A 19,221-nucleotide genomic window follows, 5' to 3' on the forward strand; every position below is an offset into this window, starting at 1 on the left:
GTTCAGGTACTTTTTGTTCTGGCAACTCATTCTGTACACGTATTTCTTCAGAGACCACTTCATTTTTCAAGTCACTCATGCTATTTAAGTCATTTAGACCCTGGGAATCCATCTTACCACCTGAGGCCATGCTATGATCAACCTTTTCAGAAGTTTGCTCTTTGGAAGAATAAGGCCCTTCATCAGTAGGAAATGTAACACTGTCCATTTTCTCCACATTACCCAAAGCATCTTCTTCTGCCCTTGGGGAAATACTCAGTTGGTCCTGAGAACCCTCCAGCACAGGAGTCTGAAGGTAAGGACCAGCAGCAGACAAGCTGGTTACTGCAGTGTCCTTGGTCTGTGGAAGCTTTTCTGAGCCACTCTCTTCACTGGCCTGTGGAAGCTTTTCTGAGCCACTCTCTTCACTGGCCTGTGGAAGCTTTTCTGAGCCACTCTCTTCACTGGCCTGTGGAAGCTTTTCTGAGCCACTCTCTTCACTTGCCTGTGGAATCTTCTCTAAGCCACTTTCTTCATTGGCCTGTGGAAGCTTTCCTAAGTCACTCTCTCCACTGGTCTGTGGAAGCTTTTCTAAACCACTCTCCTCAGCTACTGCAGCAATACTTTCTACATTGTCCACTGCCAGCTTTTCTGATTTATTTTCTGGGATCATGAGGTCATTAGACGTTTGTTTGCCAGTCACTGCTGCAATAATATCATCAACTTCTTTTTTATTGCCTGCATCTTGTTGCATGGTAGAACTGCTGGTTTTGACACCAGAGTCGGTGGGAACACTTTGCTTCATATGTGCTTTAGCATTCACTGTTTTAGCTGGTTTTGTATTACTCTCCTGTCTAGGAGCAGTTGGTGGCTTAGAATTCACTGGTTTAGTTGTTTTTTCCTGCCCTGGAGTAGTTTGTGGCTTTTCATCCAAAAAGGATGTCAAATTGAAGAAGCTAAAACTAGTACTTCTTTGAGGTACACTCTTTTCAGGAGCTGGACCACTGGAGAAGAAGGAGCGCAGATGAAACAGCCCCTCTGTTTCTTGTTGCTTCCCACCAGCAGGAGCAGCAGCAGGTGCTGAAGGCTTTGGTTCATCTGATCCAGTGAAGAAGGAGAATATGCTCTTACTGGCTGGCTGGGATTTCGGAGCAGTGATATCAGAGAAGCTGAATGGCAAACTGAAACCCGACTCTTTGGGCCTCTGGTCTGGCTTTGGTTTTGCCCGATTAGCTGTGTCTCCTACACGACCTCCCTGTTGCTTTGGTGTGGCCGTGGGTGTGCTGCTTTGCTGCCTGGCTGGCTGGCCCAGCTGGCTTCCTCTGGAACCTACACTCACTGGCTTCTGTGAAACATTTCCAGGAGGCACTTTTTTACTTCCAGGAGACTCCTCAGATTTTTTAATTTGTTGTTCCTCTTGCACCCTGGGGCTAAGAGAGACCTGCTTGTCCATGCCTTCTGTTTTCACCTCTTCCTTGGGGGTGGAGGACAGACACGGCATACTGGCACTCTGAAGACCCCCAGTCTTCTCAGGTTTCTGCCTTGGCTCAGTCACAGTCCTGCTGTTGGGTTTTGGCAGAGTTGTAGGACTTGAGGTTGGTTGAGAAGACACAGGCTCCACTTTGAAGAGATCTCCAAGGGATCCAAATAAAGATGAGATGCCAGAGGTTTCCTTCTGTTCTGGCTGTTTCACCTCTTCTGGTTTATTACTTTGCCTCTTCTCCGGTTCTGGTGATGGCTGTGGCACTTTGCTTACTTGTGTTTTAAAGAAATCAAAAAATCCAGAAGATTGGGGTTTGTTGGCAGTTGAGGTTGCAGGAGAATCTTCTCCAAGACTGAACAATTTCAGAGCACTTTTAAATAATGTCTCCTCAGGCTCAGTGGCTGGTTGGCTTGGAGTTGGCTGTGGCTGACTTGGTTCATTAATGGCTGCATGCCTTTCAAGATGCCTGGAAGCTGGAGTTGCTTTAACAGGTCTCTCTTCCCCTATGGGCCTGCCATCTGCAGCAGTTTGGCTCAGTATAGAAGGAGATCTTGTTAATCCTGGTTTTTTAACATGGATGTTTTCAGTCCGGTGTAATTCTGGCTTTTCATTTCTAGGAGCCCCCAAATTAAGTTCTGATGAAGTACTTCTTCTTGGTTCTGATGTAACAGGAAACTTCTGCCCAGTTTGTTCTTCATCTAACTTTTTATTTGGTGTAAGTGGTAAAACATCAGCCTTATTTTCAGATGGTATTGACCATGTGTCTGTTCTCTTTGAGGTAGAATCTTCTGATGTCTCAGACCCAGAGCTTGTAGACTTTCCAATTAGTCCACCCAAAGCAGAAAATAAGGAGCTAACTTTGTTCACTGGTGTTTTCTTATCTTCCTCAGTCTTTTTCGCTTCTGTTACTCTTTCAGTAGATGCTGCAGTTTCTTCAGCTTTAGGAGTAGACTGAAACAGCTGGAATCCAAAGAATCCTGATGACCCACTCCCAGAAGTTGTCACTGGGACAGCCTTACCAACTTCCTTGGTGTGGACTTCCTTACTCAGAGATTTATTGAAAGCTGCCCTGGAATGTGTTCTGAGATCAAGAGTTAGTGGAGGCTCCTCTGAATGATTTGGTATTTCCTTCTCAGGTCTGAAATCCACTTTTAGTTTTTGAAGTTTATAACCTGAAAAATCTAATGGCTGCTCTCTCTGATAATAAATTGACTCCTCAAACATTTGTGAAAAAGTTTCCAAATTCATGTTCATTAGCTGGTCGCTCCTCTGCAAAGCTACTGACAAATCCAGGGGTTTATTTGTTGTATAATCATCTAGGCACTCTTCTTCAGCAAACCAAAACAGTTCATCTTCACTGCCAAGAGGGACTTTGAAACCACAAACAGCAATTGTGCTGTCTTCTAGCACAGCTCTTGGAATGGAATCCATCTGGAAATTATAATCCCAGCAGTCCATGTAGGAGTAAGTTTCAGGAGCACACACGTAGACATACTGTCCAGTGGGATCAGTGAGCAGGGAATACACATATTGGTTGTCACTGTACATGTAGTATCCACAATCACCATCTTCTGATGGCCACCACACGCCCTGCTCAAGCATCATTATCCACTCCTGATACTCCCGGCTATAGGATGAGTACATTAAGCCTTCATCCATACTTAAAGTGTCTTGGTCAATTAGTGTCCACATTGTTCCATCACAGCCAGAGGAGTAGCTCAAATCCATGGGCAACTCTTCAAATGAGTAACTGCCATCTCTTTCAAAGGGCTGAAAGTTACTGTAACTTTCACTGAGAGAATTAGCAGTCCATGCATCGTTTTCTTCCAAACAAATGTCTTGGAACATTAACTGGTCAAATGACTCATATGACATCGCACTTAAATCTAGACTCTGTCCATCAAAATTGGCATTAGTCTGCCAATCCATCACATTTGCATTCCCATCCTTTTTACAAAGATTCATTACCACATCGTTTTCAGGCCAGTCCAAGAACTGAGGGGGCAGAACAGGGTTCTGGTTTAATACGTAGTAAACTGGTACTGCTATTCCATGAGTGCCAGCCAGTCCACCCACTTCATATTCCCATTCAAAGCTAGAATGGCTCCTTGTTTCCTGATGAGCTGAGTACTGCTCTGTAGGGTTATAGCCTTTATTAGTCAAATTGAGAGATTCATTTGATCCTTTGTTTAAAGGAGTTGGAAGAATTTTAGATTCTGCATCCTGGTGAGGAATATGCCTACTATTTACAGGCTTTCCAGACAAGTCCTGTACATTGGCTTGCAGATTTAGGGCCTCAGAGAGCACAGGATGTGCACTGTGAGGAACATGAGGCTCAGTTGTTTCATTTACTCTTGCACTGGATAGGTGGCCAGTAGTGGAAGATTCCACTGTTTTCACATTATCCTGCTTCTCCTTTGGCTTTGGCAGCAGATTTTTTAAGAAGCTGGAAGCTTCCTGCTTTTCTCCAGTACTGCTTTGACTCTCAGAAACCATTCCTGAATTACTGGGTTTTGTCTCCAAGCTAGAATCCTCACCTCTATCAAAAAGCTTCATGAAGCCCAGAGAATTTGGTTTTGTCTTCTCTTGCTTACATTCAGACAAGTTTTCACTCGAGGCAAACCTAAATAAGCCAGAAAATAATCCAGGAGAAGTGGTTTTCTGGCTGTCACCCTCACTTTTAAGAGTTGAATCTTGATTATTGGCTGTACTTTCATTTGAAGAAATGTGAAGAAAGCCAGGAAGAAAACCTGTTGTGTGCTTCTTCTGAGTATCATCTGCCCTTGGAGTTTCTGGCCCTTTGGCTGAAGAGGTGGATTCAACTGAGCCTTTGCTCAAGTCTGCTGCATTTACTCCCTCTTTCATCTGTCCTCCTTTTACATTTCTAGGTTCTTCTTGAGTACTCTTAGATTTCTGCTGCTCTTCTTTGGCCTTAAGGGTAGCAGAGGCACTATCCTGGTGTTTTTCTCTGTTTACCTGGACAGTAGATAGGTTTTCTTTAGTCATGTTTCTCCTTTGTAAAAGTTCCTCCTTATTGTCTGATAAATTTGGAACTGAGCTAGATTTTACTGAAACAGCATTTCCGGAATTACTGTTTCTGCTTTCATGCAGGGAACTGCTACTAGAACCCTGATGACTTTTTTGATGCTGTGTAGGTGCTATATTTTCTGCAGAAGAAAATTTAAATAATGATGACATAAAGCCTCCCTTTTCATTCTTCTGCTCCTGCTTTGCTGATGAACCCAGCCCACTGATAAAAGGAAGTTTTCCAGTGAAAGGAAATGAGTGCTCTTCCTTTGATGAACTACTTTGTTTTATATCCTCCTCAGACTTATGGTCTTTAAAATGTTCAGACGTACTTTCTCTCTTCTGTTGTTCAGTAGAAGGAAGTAAGAATTGACTGAAAGACTTTTTAAGTGGGCTAAAAAAGCTTTCAGATGCTGTACCCTGATCTTGAGGCTGTGACTTAGGTTCCACATTACCTCTGTTTTGCTTGTTTGCCAGTCCATGGCCTGCAGGATGCTGATCCTCTGAGTGATTTGCAGGAGGCTGGTCCCTGGCCATGGGTGCACCCTCTACCAAAGTGGCACCTGGCTGACTTGTAATAGGATGCAAATCTGGTTGCTTCTGTGGCACATCTGGCTGCTTGGGAGCCAAGAGACCATCAAGATTGGCTTTCAGACTGAAGGAACTGACTGAGTTTGTGAGCCTGCCAAAGATGGAAGACACAGAAGTGCTACTTGCATTTACCTCTGCCTCACTTTTGGTCTCACTTTTCTGTGCCTCTGGAACAGTGCTGCTGGTTCTGGCTGACATCTGTCCAGTTGGTGCTTCGGTCCTTTTTGCCTCCTCAGCTTTCACAGCATGGCTGCCCTTGGTGTGCTCCTCTTTTGTGACTTCTTGTTTTGGCACTTCCTTCTCAGAGAAGATCTTTAAAGGATTCAACATTCCTAGAACCGAATTCACAACTGAATGCTGGTTCTGCTGGCTGTCGCCAGAATTTCCTTGTGTTTGCTGGGGAGGATGTGGTGCAGAAGCCTTACTGTCTGTCTCAGTGGTTTCTGGCTTGTTGGAGTTTGTGTTCTGGGCTCTTTTATCACCACTCACCTGGGATGGTAGCAAAGACTGAATGGAGAACTTGGTGTCAGATTTACTATCTGCTGCTCCACCAGAAGCAGAACTCTCACTTTTAGCCTTACTGGTAAATACATTCAAGATTCCACCTTCTGATGAGTTTTTGTTTTCTGTATTCTCTGGAGTGGAAGACACAAGTTTTTCAACAGATGCTGTGAGTTGCTTTGTGCTTGACCCTACCTTCTCTGTGAAAGAACTAAAGAGGGAATTCACTGTATTTTTCACACCTGACAAGTCCGGAAGAGATTCAGATTTGCTTTTGGTACTCTCCTCTGCAGCAAGATGTTTGGTCTGCTCAGATTTTTTAGCTTCTGCTGTATTATCAGCATTATCCTGCTTCAATGGCACATTCTCAACATTTTTTTTTGTTTCTGGCAATGTACCAAATTTGCTGATTTCTTCCTCCTTTTCAGCCAAATATTCAGAGACTGATTCTACCAGACACTGAAGTTCATCCATTGTGTCTATGTACTCCTCATTGGGTTCTTCAACAGGTGACAGTGTTAAGTCTTGCACAGGATGATCACGCTTGCTCTCTTTAGTTTTATGTTTTTTATCAGAGCCATCTTTTGACTGGGAGCCCATATTTGCAGGGAAATTAGCAGTTATGTTTCTCAAATGGCTGATGTCAGAATCATACCATCTTCTTGAAAGTTCTCCCATTTCCTCATCTGAAACAGGCGAGTACTGAAACTCATCAGAAGCACTGCTATCAAATTCCTCAAGGACATCAACAGGCACAAAAGTGTTCTCTAGCATCCTCATGTGTTTCATGTCCTCACTGTTACTCAGGTGAAGTGAGTCGTCATGGTTCATCCCCTGCTTGCTGGGTAACTTGCCACTTTTAACCATTAACCCATTTTTGTATGGTCGCAGGACTGGATAAGCAGGCAACCCCTTACCTTCAGAGTTCCTGGTATATTTTCTAACTCTATCATATACTGGGAAATCATCAATGGGTTCAGAATCAGCTGCCACACCATTGAAATAAACTGTTTTCTCCCCAGGAAACTGCAGACTTCCATTTCTTTGCAGGCTTATTCGTTCTCTCTCTTCAAAATTGTATCGCAGTTTCTTTTTCCTTCTTCTGTCAATTGTATCATATTCCTGAGGATATCTAGGGACATCTACAGACCCTGACTCCAGACACACATTTTGGCAGTACCTTGATCTTTCATAGTGATTTAAATTTTCTCTTTTTGAGAGAGTTTGTATCCTTTTCCCATTTTTCTCATGCCAACTTCTAGTTTTATGAGTTTTTTCTAAGAAATCCTCTATTAACAGTTTTCCTAGCTCTTCATAGTTACTGTCCTGTTCTTCTTCTCCATCTTCAGTGTCAAATGGAATGATCCTGACTCTTTCATTTCTAGCTAGAGATCCTTGTCTAAGATGAGAAATAAAGGGAGTGGGAGGGAAAGGAAGAGAGGCAGCAAAAAAAATAGGAAGGGAAAAACAACAGTTTTAAAAAAAGCTATAGGAAGGACAGAAAAAATAGTAATGGAAAAAAATGCATTGAATAAACGAAAATTAAAATCAGAAACATTCAGAAATAACAAAATTGAAAACCTTCCAACCTACCACCATTACACTTCAATCAAATAGTCAAAAAAAGCAGCATGGGTTGTGAGATTCCATCGGTTATGTCTGCACAAAATTTAGAAATGCCTTTTTGAGGGAGAACAGCTTTTTGTGATCAAGTGAGGGCACACAGCCTTGGCAGTACCAGTACTCTGCTGTTGCTTTTTTAGGCATGCTGAAAAGAAGTCACTTATTGCAGCAACAGGACTACTTCGAGATGCAGTGCCCACGCGCACCATTCCACTATGCTGTGCCTGCATTTCGGTCACCCTGGGCTGCAGACTTTGTTTTAGCAGTACTCATTAAGCCTTCAGAGACTTTCTACCTCCCAGAGGTGGCAACAGAGCAGGGATTTCATCTGGAGACTTAGAAGTCACTGGACCCCAGGCAAGTGAGGACAGGGGACAAAACCTAAACTGTGGGCACGAGCAACAAGAGGAGTTTCAGCTATTTCACCATTCCTCTTTGCTGGGAGAGCTCTTGCTGCAGCTAATGGCCTCAAGGTGCCCCTAAACAACACAAAATTAAGATTCTCAGAGCTGTTACTAGACCAGAACGAAAATCAAAACACTGGTGCTGGATATTAGCCCATCATAAGCCTCAGATGATCTTCAGGATCTGTATTTCCCATTTATAACGCATTTGAAAAGATCCATCTATTTATAATTGTCCATTGTGGGAGAATGAATTAAGCTGCAGCAATTAAGCTGAAACAATCTGATGCTTTCTAGAAACCCAAGTAAATGACCCTTGGGATTTTGGGATTAATTCTTATCCCTTGGTCAGCAGGATAATCTCAATCGTTCAACAGCCCCAAGGGTAGTAGCAAGGAAACTTCTTCACCTAAACCTCACAAGGACAGCTTCTGACAATCTACATACAAACAAGCAGGTAGAAATTGGATGTAAAAATATCAACATGATCATCTGAAAGATGCAGCTTTGCCTCACATCATCCACTGCTGAGAACTGAGGAGCATGAGGGCATGTGTGCCCCTGACCCCCTAGTGCTGGAGAAGGGCAAAGACGTCAGGCATTTTATGGATACTGCTAATCCAAGAGTCTTCACCATGAGAGCTGCATGGAGCATGACAACATAGGATACAGATGGGATAGTCCTGAAAGACAGATGGGTCATTGCATTTTCTACTGCTGCTTTAGTGCTGCATTTCCAACAGTATTAGCTAACTTATACTAATTGGAAAGATGCTCATTACTTTAAATTAATCCTGTTATACACAGTTTAGAACACCTATTACACTTCTTGCTCACTATTTTAAGTCAGTAAATGAAATCATTTTCTTTCAAAAGATTCCCAGGGCCACCATAGTTACTGGATCAAGCCCTTCCAGAGCTCAGCTGAAGACAATGAGTGCTACATGAATGTCTGAAGAGCCATTATCTGTAAATGCAGAACCGAAAAAACGTACTAATTTAGGTGTAAAGAAAATTACTTTTCTTTTTAATCTTTCTAAATTTCTTTTCTTTCTTTCTTTTCCTGTATGTGTTTTCTCTGCTCTTTTACAAAGCATCCCTCTTATTAGAAATAATGATGAGAAACCTAACACATGAGAGGAGAAAAAGACACCAGCCCAGCATTTAACTACTGCAGATCTAAAAAACAGTCAAGGCAAACAGCGAATATCAGCTGAAATGTACCACAAGAACACTTCAAAGCAGCAACACCGGGGAGACAGGCAGAGAGGTGCAGAGAGGGTAACCCACTCATCTGACAGATCTTAAGACTCAGATGTGGACTCTCATAGTGGAATCTATGCTATCATACTGAGTAAGACTAGGGAGGTATGGAGGACAAACAGTTAAAGAAAATGAGCATTGCAAAGAAGTTAGTGCTTAAACAAAAAAGAAAAAAAAAACAACAAAAAAAACCCCAAACAAAACGCAAACAAACAAACAAACAAACAAAAAAACAACCCACAAACCAAAACTGAGGGAAAGATGTCTGTTCTTCTGAAGCCAAACTGGTTGCTGGCAGCAAAACACACTCCAAGGACACATAATAATATTGCTTGTCATCCTTACGAGAGGTTGGAAGAAAATACATTACTTCAATCACAGGAATATGATCACATGTAACAGCTAATATAGAGAAGCAGAACTTTTTCATCCAAATCCAGATATTGTAAGAAAAAAACCCAGGTGCTAGAACAGACACTTTCAACTGAGGCATTTTGGCACTGATAACCTTCTGCACAGTTCAAGACAGGTTTCAGCAGGTTCTTGTCTGGTTCCTCTGGGTCTGCCCAGGAGAGCCTCCTACAAGCCCTCATTTTCACAGTAACCATCAGCTGCAGTATGCCAGGAACACTGATTTCATCAGGTGACTGCCTGACACACAGCACTCAGAGCTGCTAGGAACAGAAGTCAAATACAATTTGTTCCTGAAACACTCAGCTACAGCTTTGTTTTGAAAATATTTCAGGTCTACCCACATGCTTCTTTTCAGCTAGCTTGTTAGAAATACCTTTCTGGTAAGTAAGAGAATCCCACATAGCCTCTTCGGAAAGCTTATTAGCACATTTTATGTTATAAGATTAAACAAGTAGCAAAGAATCTTGTTGGGCACGTGGAAAACGCACATGGGAACAGAAACTCTCAGATCACCATTGAAGATCTGCATTTCTGGACTGAAAGTAATTTTAGACCATAGCAAACTACAAACCTCACGTTTTCCAAGTAAATTTTATCAGTCCAGACCCTTTCACATCAATACCTTAAGGAAATCAGGGGAAAAACAAAAGAAATACATTGCCGCTTGGTATTCTCTAAAAATTTAAACGAGCAGCGGTTCTTTAGAAGGTCTTAAAAACACCTCTATCTTTTAGATACAGATAGAAATTCACATACACACTGCCTCCTAGCAAAGTGAGCAAGGAAAAACTACCTGTATTGTCAACACCACTCCAAGAAATCACACAACTCCAAAAATATGCCACCAGCATTGGCTTCCCCTGACTGGGGGTCCAACATCACTGTTCAACTCAGCTCTTCCAAAAAGAAAAAGCCTCAGCTCATCTTCTCAATTAGATCTTCAGCAATTTTACCACTGCAAGCCAGCAGCACAGACTCACATGGGAAAGGGAATAATTTGCTTATATATAAGACATTTAATGAACTAGGAATAGAGCACTAGGAATGACACATCACACTGCAGTAAATGCATTTTGTTGGCACATTTGCTTCTATTCTTGAAACCTCAGTAACAGTAACAACATTAGATGTTACCATTAAACTTCACCCTTTACTATTAAAGATCATACATCAAGAAGGGCAAAACTTAACCTCAGTCACCCAAGACAATAACTGAATTTAGGTTCAGACTTTAGCAAACAAGAACATTCGCACCAAGAGAGATAAGGTAAAAAAAAAATCACTTATAATACAAATAGAACTCTGCACCTCTAACTGTCATAGTGCCTCCTCCTTCCTCACCAAAGGCAGAAGTAGCAGCTTAGCCTGTTCTACAGAACCACTGACCAAAATTAGCAGCACTGTCCAAAATCTTCTGCTTTCACCTTGCACAACTAGTTCTAGCTCACAGCCAATGATCCTGGTAAGTTAGTGCAGCAATGCTCAATACTTCAACAAGTTAAAAACACTTGTGAAAAAACACTACTAAGTTATGTAAAAAAAAAAAATTCAGAGCAAACAAACTATCTTCATACAGCTGAAACTATGAAAGAGAAAACACACCATTCAACAGTGTTAAATGGTAACAGGAACAGAAGGAAAAAAAACCCCAACAACTAATCTGTTACAGACTTTCTTCTTGAATACATTGTTTTGGCAGATCTAATAGAACTGGAGCTAATCCAGAAGAGAAAATAAATCTGCACCAAGGAAGAAGCTCCCAATAGGATAACTCTGCTAGAATGTGTTTCACTGGCTTGAGAGGCACACCTACGCCATGGTACCAGAACAAGCAACTATCCACTACTCTAGCCTTCAGAGAGTAAGGGTAAAGTACAGCCAAGCGCAAATGACCTGAAGTTGAGCATATCTGTTAAGATAACTCCCTAAACTGCCAGAACACATACCCTCCACAGGTTTCTCCTGGTTCACAGCAGAATCCCAGGGTCAACAACACAGATAACACCTTCCTACCAGAAGACTTCCAGAGCCCTTGATCTGCCCTCCTCTGCCAGCTCAGTACCTTCATGGTCTGCAGTGGAAAAACAAAGGGCAAGGAGAGCTACCCATAAGAGAGCACTCACCTGGCGGCCACATGCTCCCGATAATCTAGATCATAATTGTGGAGAGAGTTGGCACAGGAATCCCGCAGGACCCCCTGCTGCTGCAGGCGGGTTGGGCCCGTGAACTGGTGCACGGAGGCGTTGGGCTGCACGGTGCTGTGGTACCGAGGGGGGATGCTGCTGCTCGTCTCGCTGCGGTAGTCACTGTCCCGGTCATCCACGGCACTGTCAGCATCTTCAAAGGCTAAGAGACAAAAGCAGTTTAAGGGCACAGCTCTCTCAAGCTGCCTTGCTGGGACAGTGGAGCCCGTTTAGTTTTGGAAGAATGACCAAAAAAACCACTATTTCTGCTGTGGCCGTATCTCCATCTGGGAGCTGGCTATAACCTCCAGTTTTCTCAAGTGTGCACCAAGGAACTGCAGTGATTAGATCTACACCCTCCTTTCCCCCTTCCCATTACAGTTTATTTTTCTTTAATCATTACTAAGAGGCAGATTAAGACATCTGTATTTAAAACAAAACACCTTCCCCCCCAACAAAAAAATAATCAAACAAACCCCAGCACCTAAAATTTCAGGTACTTTGCAGCTGCCAAAATGAACTTTTAGATATTCAAAAAGAAAAAAAAAAAACAACACAAACTCAAAAACACTTTGTGGAAAGGAGCTCTTTCTGAAAACTTTTCAACCTTTAAACTGTAATACTGTCCTTTCTTCTCAAGATTCCTAACCAGAACTTTGTGCTTCTGGATTTTTTTTAAATGCTTTTTTTTTTTTTTTTTTTTTTTTTTTTTGGAAGTATTAGTTTAAGTTAAGAGAAATTAATGGAAAGTACTCAGTAGGAAAATCAGAAGAACTGGGAGAGCAGTTCTGCCAATAAACAATTACACTACTTCTTATAGGGAAAAATTGCTTTAACACATTTAACACATAAAGGTAAATTTTCTTAAGCACAGTACTTAACACTAACAATAACCTTCACAAATGAAAAAGCTCCTTTCCAACCGAGTCCCTCTCCCTACAGAAACACCTCTGCTTGGTAATCCTTCAGGAAAGGAGAATGCCAAGTTATAGTGAGGTAAGGTATGAAAAATATATGGCTGTGTGTGGCTGCGCAGGATGCAAGGTTATCTTTGCAAGCTTGAAGTGAAATACACACACCATAAGGCAGTGGAGTGCACCATTAACATGCTCGAAACAACAGAAAATAATCAGCCATTATTCATTCTCTCTGCTACCAAATCTGTCTAAAAGGGACAACCAAACTAAAGCCCTCTCTGGTAGGTTATCCAGTGGTGTGTGTCCTACACAGTCATTCATCATGAGGCTGAACAATGAAGTGAGAGCGCTCTTTACATGTCAGATCCTTAAAGAACCCTGCATTTCAGTGCTGAAATTCCAAGTAGATGGAATGCAGCATGAGGGAACCCCCTTTTCTTCCATGGGTGCTTCCCATACCCCTAACTCAATTTCCATTTTGTTTTAATATGAGGTAAAATTTGTTCTTGGTGATCTTTTCAGTTCTTTCACAACATAGTAAGATTAGCACTCTAAAGTGGATGGAAGAAGAGAAAAAAATAGCAGCAGTAAACATCTGCAAAATATGGGCCACTTGAAAAAGCTCTGCTCTACACTCTTAAGTGGAACCAATTCAATTTGATTGTCCACACCGAAAACTGAGTTAAGCCTCCTGCCTTTTAGTAGTTTAAATGCTGCAGCGCTCTTGTCAGTCTCTAGTCAATTGAATAGAAATGAGTATCAATCATATGCTGCTGTATTCAGCTTTATGAAAAGCACAGTGTCCATCAATTTTATGCCAGCTCAGTGCTTAGGAAAAATATTCAATATTTACTATACAGAAATGCTTTCATATGCCAAACCTCACTGAGGAGCACCAAACTTCCAGTCTGTGAAGCAAAGGCTGATCTATTTGTCAATCACAAGTCTTACATTGACCTCACAAGAATAATAAGCTATTACTCAGCTGAGCAATGTCATTGTTATTGCTCAAGACTTGAGCCATTGCCATCTAATGAACAATAATTACTTCTACTGGACAGAAAACACACTGCTCCAAACAGTCTCTTAAGGCCTCACTTTACTGCTCAATTAATTTCTTCATTCCATCAGATGTAACTGTCATTTAAGGTAAAGCCTAAGTAACTCTGGTATGATGGAAAGTTCTTCAGCTGTGGCTCCATAATCATCACAGCACTTGTAGAGGCTGAAGGCAGTCTAACTGAGATACAGGTTTAAGATCTGGTAAAAGTCACCAGACCAACAGCTTTAGGGATAAACATTTTAGCTAGCCTCAAATGTGCAACAAAAAATACAAACCAGTAGTAAAATTATCAGAGTGAGAAAAGCTGAATCCAGTGACTCAAAATACTGGGAGTGCAAAGATTTACACAGTTATGTTTATTAGGAAGCAGAACACTGCTTCTATGGGTCAGCAACTCTGACCAGCTGACAGGCTCAGAGAGTTCCAAATTAATCAGACTGTTGCAGAACTATCTGGATTTGTTCACCAGTCATCGCATCTCACCTCTGCACTATCAAAGGAAGATTTCTGACATAAACCCCAGTAAGCAACATCCCAAAATAGCTGATTAGCATAAATGTTAATCAAACATTTAGAGCATATAAGTTTATAAAAGCTAACACCAGAACTTCTCAGACTTCTTACTGGTTTATAGCAGCAGGAAGCCTCTTTGAGGTCACAACACAAAATGCCTCCCTGAGGCATGTTTAAAGGATGCAAGGCTCCATGAGGCAGGAACATGTTTTTTCTCTGATGTATGCCACATGAACCTAACAGCATCCACAGATGTTAATACCAGACAGAAATCCTCAACTCATAAATAAGAGTGAACTCAAAAAACTCTTAGTCATGCTGAACTGCAACTAACCTATGAGCACTCTCCCTTTATTTAAAAGAAGTGTTCTCAAACAAAGACATTGCTCAGCCTGATCAAAAGCATTAAAACTTGGCCCATATGTGGCTTACAGCAAACATTATCTTGGCAAGGAAGTGTTTTCTGAAATGCCAGCATATAATGATGATGCCATTCATTAACATACTTGACGCTTAAATTTTAATTAAGAGACTGACAAGAACTTGCAGAAGTGGCTTTGGGGATGCAGCGCCCCTTCAAATGGAGGCATTACAGCCCATGTTTCAGCAAAATATGCCTCATAACACACATGGTGTAATAAATTCAAGTAGTTTTCTTCAAACAGGTGATAAAACAAGTCTTCTATAAGCAAAGCTGGAGCTTAGCCTCAGTCTTGGAAGATCAGTAAAACTGGTAACAAAACACGTAACAATAAACCCAGTAATTTTTTACCCAAGACTGAAAAATTTCACATATACCAAAGAGCTGTCAAGGGATGAAAATTGTTTCTTTGTCACTGAACCTACTGAGTAGAGAGCTGTGGGTAAGGCTGAAGGGCAGGACAGAAGCATGCTGTTCACGTTTCATTACTGAATATTCATGCATATAGGGAGCATAAGAAGAAAACCCATTGGGGCAGTCACATCACACAGTAGGATTTCACAGAATGGGGAAAATCAAGGAAGGAGATACCTTCTGTGACTGTTATTCCTCCCCCTAACTCCCACCCCCAGAAGTGGGAGTTAGGGGGAGGAAGTTATAACATGACTGCTGCAGGGTAGAACACATACAGATTTTAATATCTTGACCTCAAAAACACTTTTACAGTCCTGCTACGCCAGCTCAACTAGGCTGCTTTAGCCTCTGGCAGCTTTCTTTACATCAAACTTCAGGACAGGAAGGAAAACTAGCAGCAAAATTATTAGAGGTGGCTGGATGAATGCACTTGAAGAAGTGGTTTTGCCTGGTTTAAAGTCCCAAGGCACAGCAGGAGCTCCTCTCAAAACATATTCAGTTGAAATTGCCTCCTGCTTTTCCTAGCACAGTGCATCATCAGCCCCTGGGAGCTGACATCCAGTCCCCCAAGCTTAAGTTATCCTCTACAAACTTGAGGAAAATCTTGGACAAAAGCAAAACCCTCGTAAGTTCTCCAAAACAAGCCCTGAGCTTTTTACAGCTTTTGTCTATGTTAATAATGGTAGAAGAAAATAAAGTGTACTAACTGAAGGAATAATTTCTAGGTCAGCAAAAGTCTCTGCTCGCTCTACACCACGGGCCTTGCAACTAATTCACCTTCCCCTCCTGTCATCCATTTAAACTTCTTCTCATCATAGCTGCCAACAGTTTCTTTCCTTAAGTCTCAGATCCCACTGCACCATCATCTACTGAACCACTGGTCACTTCTGACAAATACACTTTCTAAAATCTTATAACCAAAATGCATACTAGCTGAAAGAGGATACTGAAGTAAGAAGGAAGGAAAAAAATTCAAAAGGACACAAGGATGATTTTTGAGGCTCTTCTATATCTTTTTTATGCTAAAACTGCCTAGATTTTGAGAAATTATTTAAATGGAACTTTGCAGGTCATTAGTTCATTGTGTTGCCCTCACAGCTTAAAAATACATTTGAAATTTGCATATTTTTAAGACAGTATGTTTGCAATACTAAGTCTCCAGTTTAAGAGCTTTCATAATCCTGTTTTTCTCACTTGAAAATACTCTGCTGCTGAAACATTCATCAGCCAAGAACAGAACTGACAGGCTGAAGTGCAAAGACTCCCTTTAACATCTACCCTACTTCTTCAAGCCTTTCCCTTTCCTAAAACGAAACTAGGTCAGCAGTACAAGATGCCTCTTTCCTAAAGCATCTTCTGCCCAACTAACAAGGGTCTGTGCTACAGCACTCCTCTTGCATGAAGCTCTCACCAGGAAAAAGTCTTCCAGCTACCAATATGCTATTTCTGCTGCTTCCTTCTCAGCTGCTTTTTAAACATTACAATTAGAAGCTTGTTTTTAATTTATATTGTTTTTCATATATCAAGCTAACGGAGCTCACTTGGAAACACCACTAACACTGCCCCGAGTTTGACTGTAAGGATGCTAAAATGATTTCAAAGAGGACAGCACCACAAGGAAGAAGGGGAGGGAGGAATGGAGGGACCCTCATGAATACAAGTACCTTTTAAAGCAAAACAACCACACACTGACTCTCCAAATAAACAGGAGAAATACATGTACACAGCCTTCCTAGACTTCTCATTGACTGATGCCTAAACATCCCACTTCCCTTCCACATACCCAAAAATGGAAAAGAAAGCTATTTAGGACACTAGTCCTTCTTATTAGTGTCAAAAAGTTAATTAGTTACCTCTCAGTTATCCTACACCTCCTTTATCCTACAAAGAATAAACAATTGAGACATCCAGCACTGACAGCACAAGCAAGTTGGTCAACACTGACGATGCACAAAGAACTTACATTTGATCAACAACAGGAGAACAAGGAGGACAAAAAATGTGGGAGAAGAAATGGGGAAGTCACTAGTGGAAGACTTCTAGAATGCAGAACAGGTCCACATATGAAATGCACTGTAACATCAGCTGGACATTAGGCTCAGAAGCAGTAAGAGCATCCTCTACAAATTCCATTATGTCAAAAATGGAAGAGCATGAAGCACAATCTCTGCCCTGCTGGAAGCAGCCACAGTGATCTTTCTTTGCATGCTTCCCTAAACAACACTCACATTCTTGTCTTGCACACAGGGAACAAACACCTTTGCTTTAAGACTGATAAATCAACCCTTGCATGTTCTAAAGACTACGGAAGCGACACACTGTATCTTGAGCTTCTTCTCAACCTTACCTGTTAGCATCTCTAGCACCTTCAGAAAGTGAAGGTACATTTTCTAGAACAAAAACCAAAAATTTTGCAGCGTAACTAGAAGTTAACACAGCAATCTCCAGGTGTGGCAGCAGCTCTACAGATCACAGACAGCTGAAGTATCTGAGTTTTTCCTCAGCACTAGTGAAAGCAAAGCCCTGCAACTTTTGCCATGATAAACTTGTCCCACTGAGGCTGAACATAACACAATACGTACAGCCTCATGGGTGTGCAACAGTCCTTTCTTCTTTCAGATTTACTCCTATTTGTAGTATTTGGAATATATTTCCACCATATCTCATCTTAGTAAGACAATGACTACAGATTTCCTTGTGTTTTTCTATTACTTCAAACACTGATTTGGGCTCACATAGGTATGAAGACCAACATAAAAGACACACACAAGTAAAAAACTAGAATCACCTTTACAGGACAAGAATAACAGTCCAAATATGCCATCATGTCCTCAAATTCCAGTAGAAGGCACAAGCAACTCATATAAAACATAACCAAAACAAAGCTAAAAAGTGAAAAAATGAACAGCCATCCATCCACACAAATATGAAGACTAAGTGAAAGTAAAATAAAATACAACGGAACAGACTTTGTATATGCATGAATATTTCCACTTTTCCTTGTACTGGAGCATGCTGCATCACTATACGATCAGAAAGCTTGCAAGAAATCAAACTGTTACGTACTCAGCTGCTCTCCCCATCCGAAATAACTCCAGTTGCCTGCATGTAACACAAATGGCAGAAAAGAATAGGAATGGAAAAAGAAAGCTTAGAAAAAACAAATCACAAGCATACTTTTCATGTATTTAAAATGCCTTACAGATTGTGAGCTTGAAAATTTAAGGGATCTATTTCTTTATAAATGCAACATTAGTTTTATGTCGGGGCTTCCACCTCATGTCCAGTTTGTTTATAAGACATTCTGAAAACTGAGATCATTATAAATGCTTGGAATTGATAAGCAATCATGCATTTATTAACACAAGTAGACAAAATACTTATCAGTCAACCTAGCAAGAGCAGTTAAACATTGTTATTCCCTAGCATACTCAAATGTCGCAGAAACCAGAGCCCAGTTTAGAGGTTTAGAGAAGTATCTGATTCCAGGCTAAACTCTGCAAATCAAAAGGCAAAAGTCACTTCACATTTCCATTTCTGCCCCCTTTCCAGAACAAAGTTAACCCGGTGATGAGCATCACTTCAACAATAACAGCAGGAAAAACTGTGTGCATGTAAACAATGTGAAGTGAAGAGAAGGCAGATAGGCAGATATACACACTGGTAAAAGCTTAAGGGCTCTCATGACATTCTAAGGCAAACACCCATTAAGTTAATCCTGCAAGAGTAAGCAAACCTTTCCATGTTAAAACTGAAGATGAAAATAAATTCATGCTAAAGCTGCACAGCAAGTTTGTAAGACATTAAAGTTTTTACTTATCAATACCTGTATTGTCACCCCAAGGTCATACTCAGTACCATGGATTCAACAAACCAGTACATACAGCCCTCAAATCACTTCAGAACCATACACTCAACTTGCAACTCCAAGAAATGCTTCAGAATCAGCATTTCTAGAAGATGGTGTAAAAAACACTTTAAAAAGTTACATTTACAGGAGTGTTGATGCATAAAGTGCAGCTGAGAATAAACAAATTCATCACATGTAGACAGAAAACGAGCAAGAGCTTTCTGCTCTGGCTACCATCTCTAGCTACCAGCCAGGCATAGAGATGCATCAGAGCTACAATCAGATTATTCCTTTCTTTTCAGAAACAAAAGGTCTACAAAGCAACACAGTCCCTCAGATGCACATCAGTACTTCAAGGTCCCTCGATTAGGCTCTGGCAAACACACGTGTGGTGCTTTGCACAGGCACAGGCATTGCTCAGGTTCAAGTGGCATTTTTATATCTGGTAGAATTTCAAAGGTTGGTCATTACCTTCTGGTTCCTATAGTAGTAGTCAGAAAAAAAAAAAAGGCAAAAAAAAAAAAAGCAACAAATGTATGTTTGCTTTGGTCATTAAAGGAAGCAGCCCTAACAAA

At 41.2% G+C, this 19,221-nt stretch overlaps 1 protein-coding gene across 5 annotated transcripts in view; it reads right to left on the bottom strand.

The window, feature by feature from the left end:
* Window positions 1-19,221, bottom strand: part of UNC13B (unc-13 homolog B) — a 207,700-nt gene that overhangs the window by 132,574 nt on the left and 55,905 nt on the right. For 3 of the 5 annotated variants that reach the window (XM_077171834.1, XM_077171835.1, XM_077171832.1), the window contains one exon: window positions 11,409-11,631. In XM_077171834.1, the coding sequence (XP_077027949.1) occupies window positions 11,409-11,631 (223 nt within the window). Of the gene's footprint in view, window positions 1-11,408; window positions 11,632-17,862; window positions 17,899-19,221 lie in introns of all 5 variants that reach the window. The other 2 variants (XM_077171833.1, XM_077171831.1) reach the window with 1 other exon arrangement.

The sequence above is a fragment of the Agelaius phoeniceus genome, chromosome Z, assembly GCF_051311805.1.
Source record: "Agelaius phoeniceus isolate bAgePho1 chromosome Z, bAgePho1.hap1, whole genome shotgun sequence".
Classification (NCBI taxonomy): Eukaryota; Metazoa; Chordata; class Aves; order Passeriformes; family Icteridae; genus Agelaius; species Agelaius phoeniceus.